Source organism: Leptonotus elevatus, chromosome 18 (genome assembly GCF_054856555.1).
Source record: "Leptonotus elevatus isolate MCC_2025b chromosome 18, RoL_Lele_1.0, whole genome shotgun sequence".
NCBI classification, from domain to species: domain Eukaryota; kingdom Metazoa; phylum Chordata; class Actinopteri; order Syngnathiformes; family Syngnathidae; genus Leptonotus; species Leptonotus elevatus.
Window position 1 is genome coordinate 10918968 of NC_141256.1, and position 7916 is coordinate 10926883.

General features: G+C 39.9%; 2 protein-coding genes and 1 long non-coding RNA gene across 6 annotated transcripts in view; 2 read left to right on the top strand and 1 right to left on the bottom strand.

Moving 5' to 3' along the window:
- The window catches only part of ino80 (INO80 complex ATPase subunit), a 31332-nt gene extending 28495 nt beyond the window's left edge, over positions 1-2837 (top strand). For all 4 annotated transcript variants that reach the window (XM_086060401.1, XM_086060402.1, XM_086060403.1 and 1 more), the window contains 2 exons: positions 1124-1339; positions 1576-2837. In XM_086060401.1, coding sequence (XP_085916527.1) covers positions 1124-1339; positions 1576-1769 — 410 coding nt within the window. In that variant the 3' untranslated portion in view covers positions 1770-2837. The remainder of the gene's footprint in view (positions 1-1123; positions 1340-1575) is intronic.
- Positions 2838-3436: 599 nt separating this feature from the next.
- LOC147158578 (uncharacterized) overlaps positions 3437-7916 on the top strand; it is a 71952-nt gene continuing 67472 nt past the window's right edge. The window contains exons 1-2 of the long non-coding RNA XR_015090649.1: positions 3437-3563; positions 3782-3840. This is a non-coding gene — a long non-coding RNA (uncharacterized LOC147158578). The remainder of the gene's footprint in view (positions 3564-3781; positions 3841-7916) is intronic.
- On the bottom strand, positions 4350-5873 carry chac1 (ChaC, cation transport regulator homolog 1 (E. coli)). Its single transcript, XM_086061128.1, has 3 exons — positions 5233-5873; positions 5100-5135; positions 4350-4925 (listed from the first exon to the last, which is right to left on the bottom strand). The coding sequence occupies exons 1-3, from the start codon at positions 5404-5406 to the stop codon at positions 4545-4547; spliced, it is 591 nt and encodes a 196-aa protein (XP_085917254.1). The 5' UTR covers positions 5407-5873; the 3' UTR covers positions 4350-4544.

The following is a 7916-nucleotide window of genomic DNA, read 5'->3' on the forward strand; positions in this document are numbered from 1 at the left end:
CCCAAATGAAGGAACAGAACAGATCAAATTTGTGAACTGAGGTTCTACGGTTTACCAGATAACAAACAAAACAAACAAAAAAGACAAAAATACTGCAACATATTATGAGAATACAAACATTGGGGGAAATATTTGACAGAAAAAACACACAAAATATTAGATGAAAAAAAATATGGGTATACAGTATTTAAGAAAAAAATCCCCCCAAATTTGGGAAGGACCCCCCAAATATTAGGGAAAAATAAACCTACAAAATTTTATACCCAAAAAATATATACCAAATGTTATGGAAAAATAGAAATACAATAGGTGAAAATATTCAAATTGTATTTTTGGAAAAAAATTCTGATTCTTTTTTTTTAATATATATTTTTAAAAGATCTTAAAATACGAAACGAAAAATAACAAATATTGTGTGTGTGTTTTGGGTAATCAACAATTATTTGATCTAAAAAAAATAATCCATGGAAAAAGAAAAATGTAAAAATATTTTAACCAAAAATACACAAATATTTCAAAACATTTGAAAAATATTAAGAAAAAATTATAATAATAGAAAAAAAAGAAAATTATTTGGAAGAAAATGTAGATCTACAAATACCAATCATTAGACAAATAAATTATATAGGTTGTCAAACAATTAAATGTTTTTTATCAGATTATTTAATTGTGATTAATCGTTTGATTAAAAACTATTTTTTTCATCAACATTTTATGCCCGCCAAATTTGACGAGCACCTGTTATGTGTTAATTCTTTCGACATTTAATGTTATGAGGACGTCTTCAACATTTTTTGATCCACTTCACGCTCTCATCCTCCTCTTTTTCTAATCGGTTAATTACTTGCATAATTTAAAATGGGAAAAAAAATACCCCAAAATTTTGACATGAACAGATATTCTGAATGTCATACGCAAACATTTATTAAATGCTTAAATGCAAAATTACTGTGTAATTAATTTGCATTAATGCATGATAAATGCAATAATTTTTTTGTGATTATTTAATTACTTAATGCTTTTAGCTTTGACAGCACTAAAATTATTTTAAGAATTACGTTACATCCATCAGTATAAAGGAATATTAGGGATCCATGATTCTACATGTTGCCTTCTTGTTCAGGTATTTTGACCTCAGACACCATCAGTCCCGGCAGAGGGAGGTCGGGCCGTAATCGAGGACGCCCTAAAGGATCCGGTGGTGGGCACAAGTCCGGAGGCAAAGGGCGCGGACGCAAGTCAACAGCGGGCAGCGCGGCGGCAATGGCGGGCGCAATGGCCGGCGCGGCGGCTGCTTCGGCTGCGGCGTACGCCGCGTACGGCTACAGCGTTTCTAAAGGTTGGTTTGATGTCAACTGAGATGTCAAAAAGTTCAGCTTTTCACTCTTAACAAAATACGTATTCAGTTAATGATTTCAACATAAGGAATTCTGTCATTTAATTATCCCCAACTTGTTAAATAAAAAACATTTTCAAAGACTAAAAACTAGCAAAATAAATTTACTACTAATTAAAAAATAAAAAGTCTAAATGAAATAAAAGTTACTGAAATCAAAATGTTCTCTCCTCTTCCAGCGGGCCTGGCCGTGTCTAACCCCTTGCAGACTTCTGTAGGTCGCTCTGGCCCGAGCCCCGCCTTCAACCCCGCCAGAGGCTCGTCTCCACAGGCCAAGGGCGGAGGCGTAGCGGCCGCCCCGAGCCCGAGCCCGGGCAAGCAACTTGTTCACGGCCACCACCAGCTTGTTAGGAAGAGCAAAGGACCTCAATGACGCACTGATCGAAGTGCGCCCCCCACTATACAACACAACTGACCTTGTCTCACTGTGATCCTCAAAAGCGCCCCCGCCCCTCGTGCCTAAACCAATCAACAGCACAGTATTGACTCCATGACAACACATTGCTTATGGTCACGAATCACATATCTTTCAAGCTGATTTTTAATGCGGTTTAAGTACTTGCCTCCAGACTTCCAAGGGCTGTCCAATGCGCTGAGCCACGCCTTCCTCGTGCATCAGCGACCCTCATCGTTCATCCATTATGTTATTTCACAATGACCATTCGCGGACCATCCTACATTTCACTTTTGACCCCCAAATGTCTGCAGCTTTTCTACTAAGGCGCCTATTTTATTTTATTCTTTTTTTTTACTGTAAAGACAAGCGTGGCAGGTCTTCACATTCGGACACTCACGCCAGCAGGATTTCTGTATATTTTTCTGTCAATGTGTTGTGTAAAAATGTTCCAAAATGAGAAATGCTGCTAATAGAAAATTATTGATTTCAATGCGAAGAGTTTGTGGTCTAGGAATTAAGTTATTTCAATTTAGAGTAGCCAATTTGCCATAAGTGTGAATAGGACATTCACTTGTAAAACTTGTGTACATTGTATTGAAGTCACTATATATCGATTTATTTTTGTTAGGGGCAGCTCCTGCGCTTGAGGAACATAGACCATTTTTGATGTTGCGTGAGTTTCCGTCATAGGCTTGTGTGAAAATGTGACTACAAGTAGATGATTCTTGTATCATATATATAAATATGTGTACATAATGACAAAGGCAACGTCGTCTCTGGCTTTCCCACCCAAGTCTGCCTGTCTATTTTTATAGGTCACGTGTATTATGGACAAATGAATTTGTCATTTTACTAACAGGAAGAGTCCCGTGGAAATAAAAGAGTGCTAAATCTGTCACGTGTTGCATCGTGTGATGAAGACGATAATGTTGATTTGGAGTGTAACGAGATAAGATAAGGACTACAAAACTATTGATGTCAATGGAGGCATGGAAATATTTGGAATGTGTGTGTGTGTAAATAAGCACTTTTGTGAGACTTTAACATGCTGTGTGTTTTTTTTTTTACAACAATTACATGATGGGGTTGTAGTAAATGAACTACTGCTACAAATATAAAATATATGAAAAATACAAAACTAATAGAAACTGAAGTGTGTACGAGAACGCCCCCTTGAACTCGGAAATCCCACTTGCGAAGTCGGGAATAAAAAGCACCCCGACGGACTACAATGTGACGTCACTCTACAATGGCGACCCCTTTGGAAACAGACCGTGAATGGTAAAACACAACTTACTCGAGTATCAAACTAGATAGCTTTCTTTATTCATAACTCCACGTAACATAAAGTACGCGACAGTATGCTGCTAACTCCCTGCTTGAAATTATACGGTGAACTACTGAACTGTATGAAATGCTTATGAAATAAGATAAAAACAATAAATGAAGCAAAATTCCAAGAAGGCAAGTTTGCTGAGGGTCGAAATGAGTTTTAAGGACCAAAATAAAAAACAATTTATCACTATCCGCCATTTTGGTTGTTTACTTTCGCCTCGAACGCTGTCAGGTCGGAACTGGGAAAAAAACAACTCAGGTAAACAGACCATCCTCGAATGCAGCATTAATTGCACTTAGCAGGTGTTCGAAATTTGAATGCACAGTTCTGTGCGTGTGTGCTCAGTTTGTAACACTCGTGTTTATGGAGCCCACTATTGAAAAATATTTCGGCGCTGGATTTGTTTAAAGAAGAAAGACAACAAAACGACTTAGGTAAGAAGTTAAATGTTTAAAACGTAAGAACCAGTTCGTTCTACCACATCCCTTTGTTTAATTGCTTTGGGGACTTTAAATAGTAGTTCATTTCCCGCATAGTTCGGTCAGACACTGTTTGAATGTATTTCAGTGACTTGGGTTAGCAAATGTCCTACTATCGATTTCGCATGCTAATTATACCAATTTCAATAATTTCTATATGTTTATTTCGAAAGGAAACTGCCAGACAACCGCAACGAGGACCTCCACAGAGCCAGCTAACTACAAACATATAGTGAGTGGAGTTAAAAAAACAACTAAGAACCAGCAACACACGTGGTTCCAATTAGTCTACATTTTGGTTGGGACATATTTCCATAGAGAATGTTCGAACAAGTCAACTGTTTAGAAAAACAAAAATACTTAGGAGAATGTTGTGCAAAACACATTACTTTTTATTTTATATTTAGTCTTAAAATAAAATTTGAGTTCTGAATCAAATCCTGATGGCAGTGGCCTTAATTCTCAGTTATGCTTTTAATTATTAGTGTATTTAAATATATTTTGTTATGTAAATAATGTTTTCTGAGTTTTAAAGTGAATCATAGGGAAATCAGACAGGACACTACACATTAGACAAGTAACTGTTTTCACTCTTATTTGGTTGACTTTGAACTCTGAGCAATGTTGAAAGTAGTTTCCAATATAGTTTCAAAGAAAGTCAGTTGATGTCTGTCAAATGTGTTGCAATTATGCAATTGCATGTGTGTATCCCCATTAAAAAAAAAAAAAAACACACAAACACACAATATAACTTGGTATTTTAATTTTTCCTCCCACACTGAACAATGAATGCATGTGTAACTATTAACACATGGATAGAACTGTGCAAAAAAAGAGAAAAAACGTTCAGTATTACAGTGCAATGATGTCAATGCTTAGTGTTATTTGATGAATCAACACAGACTAGTTGACAAGCCTCGGTTGTGCGTTTACGAGCTACTGGGCCTCCATCATCAAGTAGACCATGGCCAGCGCCGCCGCCTCCACGGCGAACAGGTGCTGGTCGTGCACGTGCGGGCAGCTGGTCCGCATGAAGGCGGCCAGCCGCAGCAGGTACTCCAGGTTGTGGCCCGTGCGCCCCTCGCACACGGCGATGCGGGCGCCGATCTCCTCCGGCGCGGCGGGCCCCAGATACAAGGGGTTGTCGGCGGTGGCGATGTACAGGAGCGCCGGCACAGACGGGCCGCCCTCTTCTGGGTGGAAGGACACCATCTCTGTGACGTAGCCGCCACGCACCGCCTCGCGCACGTTCAGGTACTCTAGGGCCTCCTTCACCTGGGCACCGCACACTTCGAAGGCCACGCCCCATGTGCTTGCCTGGAATAAGAAGACAACACGGTCAAAAACAGATATTACCCTTTTTTTTGCTATAGCACTTTATGCATGTAGTTTGAGTTCATAAGCTTTAATTAAAAGGTGTTGGGGGTAATTTTAGGCAGACATGGTTAGTTTCCTGTGCCCAAAAATGGAAGCGGAAGTGGGGCTACTTACGTCATCCTCAGGAATCAACGTCACCACTCTTCCAGGCTGTAGAGAGAAAAGAAAGCTCACGTAAGACAACGCCCAGGGGGGAATGCAAAACTCATTTTTTTTTTTTTTTTTAAATAATGCAATTAAGACTTACCAACTTGTCATTGCCGCGGTGGAAGTCGTCCCCGTGCCAGAAACGTCTCTTGTAGCCTTGAATGTAGCCCACTTTGCTCCGCTTGTACTTGAAGTCAGGCTTCCACACCAGCGAGCCATAGCCGAAGATCCACAGGCTGCTGCTCTTGGTGGCCAGAATGTCTTGAGGCTTCATTTTGCTTGTTTATGCACGACGTTTAACGAAGAAGACTATGTATGGATGGAATCACTCGGGCCTCAAGCTAAACTAGCTGGCTACAAATGTTAGCTTCCGCCGGTCTAGCAGCAGCGGTACCGGTTGGCTTGATGGTATACCGCGAGCGGTACTGGAGCCCAACTGCTTGGCAGTTGCGAGGGCGCGGGTGCGCAGAGGATTTTGCCGATGCATCGCCATTTGCAGTTACCGCATAGTGCCTTTTAAAAATCCATGGTAGCGCTAGCCACTCGGGGCCTAACGACACGTCGAAAAAAAGAAAGTCAAGCGCTTTTGGCCAGCTGCTCAGCCGGCTTCATTCAAATTTAAAGACACGCCTAGTCTTAAATAATGAGAAGTTATTGGAAATCTTCGTCTCGGGGATTCTGTCTTTGTCCGACGGCGTTTTCTCGACGGTGCAACGAAGGAGCAATCGCGTTTTTATACACTTCTGCATAGGTAGGCGGGACAGGTCACCATATAAACCAATAGCAATGACGATATTCACATCGGGTTTGAAGTGTAACCAATTACATTCCTCGGTGCTGAAATAGAACCGTCCTTTGATTAAATTAGAGATCTTATTGGTTGAAATTGTTTGCGAAAGCGACGCCCTCCGGTTTAGCGTTATTGGCTAATAAGCTGTCACTCAACGTAACTCGAAATATGATTGGCTAACTGCGCTGTCCCTCTGGTTTTTGTGCGGCTGATGCAACTTTTCTCAACGTTTCAAAGCACTGACTGCAAGGCAAGCAACACACAAAGACATTGCATCAGATTTGCAGTTGTGATTTTTCTCCTTTGTTAACATTAAACTGCAGATTATAGACATATTAAATAAAAACATTTAATGTTGTTTTATTTTAAGTATCCAACATAGAGGCACTTAGGGCCTTTTATTGGTGGTCAGCAGTGAAATATACATTGACTGGACACTTTTATCAGTAATGCATTTCATTCTCATCTAATCAACAAAACAAGAGCTGTCATTCACAACTTTGCATTTACAAAGATAAAAGTGTTTAATTGACAGAGAGGTATAAATTTACCAACCCCGGAGATGATGCAATTGCAGTAGTACTGTACAATCAAAAATAAAATTTACTTTTTGTGAAAGGAGTAATACATTGCTGACAGTGTTATACAAAAGTCAGCCTCACATAACTAATGTTAGGGCCATGATTAAAATCTGTATTTAAAAAAATAAAAATAAAAATCCAAGCACTTTGCTTAGCTATCAGATAATTACAGTCACTGGCTCAGTCAGAGGTGTGTTATCAAATATATGTAGCCTCCTAACTACAGCTGTCTTCCTTGTTTACTATATAAGTGCTTAGTTGTCTCTCTGAAACTTCTGAATTGTTATTTTCCTACATTCCTCCTAACCATGGACTTCTGATGGTTAATCCGTTTCCAAACATTAATGGTGCATATTTTTTGGGCCCTTGAACTCTGCCGGATCTTTGCAAAAATAACCACTGCATGATGGCCTGTCATTAAACCACTGCAATTAAAGCATGTTTAGACCGAATGCACTCCCGAGCTTAGTGTCGAAAGCTTGGGTTTTAACTGGAAAAACAAGATGCCAGTCACAAAACCGCAAAGGTGCGTTGATGCGTGACATGTTCCTTTTGTACGTCAGCATCTGACACAGTGGAAAACACGGATGGAAAACATCCACAGTCACCTCTTGAAAGAGATTTTCGTTTAGGATAATCTTTTGCAATTACTTGATAATCGAGGCTTTGCTGACTTTGACTGGAAAGGGGAAAAACATTTCCTAAATTAAGCATGCTAAATTGGCAGTATGTGTGTGACACTTTTGACGTTGCTGTTTGATGTCTAGTCTGAGCCTGAATGCACGTCACTCGCTCACTGGACACTTGAGATACATTCCAAGGGCTGAAGATGATAATACTCGGAGAAAAACTTTTGCACAGCTTATATAACAATGTGCACGGGCTCATTACTGACACCTAGTGATAATTGATGAGACTTCTGCTTCTGCACAACGTCAGCTTCCCCTCCTTTTAATATAGAAGTTGATTAGTCCGCCTGTTTGCACTGTTGCTTCCTGGGGAGAAGGAAAAAAAAAAACGTGTGCGTGAGAAAATCTGTCGGCCCATGCCGGCATGCTCTGCATATTTATTTCATTATTTCTTCGTTTTAATCAAAGAGGAAACAGGAACTGATGTCAGCAAGTCACAAACAGGATGCTGTGATTATAATACAATGAAAATGCCTGGCGGTGTTTTGTGTGGCGATGGCTGTGTGAAGGTGCGTGTGTAGACGTGGACTGCTGTGGAACCTCGAGATTTGTGTGAAAACCTGATGTTGGTGTTGAACCATCACAATGTGAGACATCAGCAAATATCTTGAGATCTCAGATCAGTGAACATAAAGCATGTGTTACATTTTGTTGACACTTATTCCCAAAGAGAGGAGAATATGAAAAAAAAAGAAGTTGATGTATACCAAGTACTTTTGTCAGG

Bases quoted from the DNA above. Each gene is read 5' to 3' on its own strand.
- chac1 (XM_086061128.1), bottom strand. From the start codon at position 5,406: ATGAAGCCTCAAGACATTCTGGCCACCAAGAGCAGCAGCCTGTGGATC. The intron at 5,136-5,232 runs GTAAGTCTTAAT...TTCTCTCTACAG, and splicing joins ACCGCGGCAATGACAAGTTG to CCTGGAAGAGTGGTGACGTT. The intron at 4,926-5,099 runs GTAAGTAGCCCC...TTCTTATTCCAG, and splicing joins CGTTGATTCCTGAGGATGAC to GCAAGCACATGGGGCGTGGC.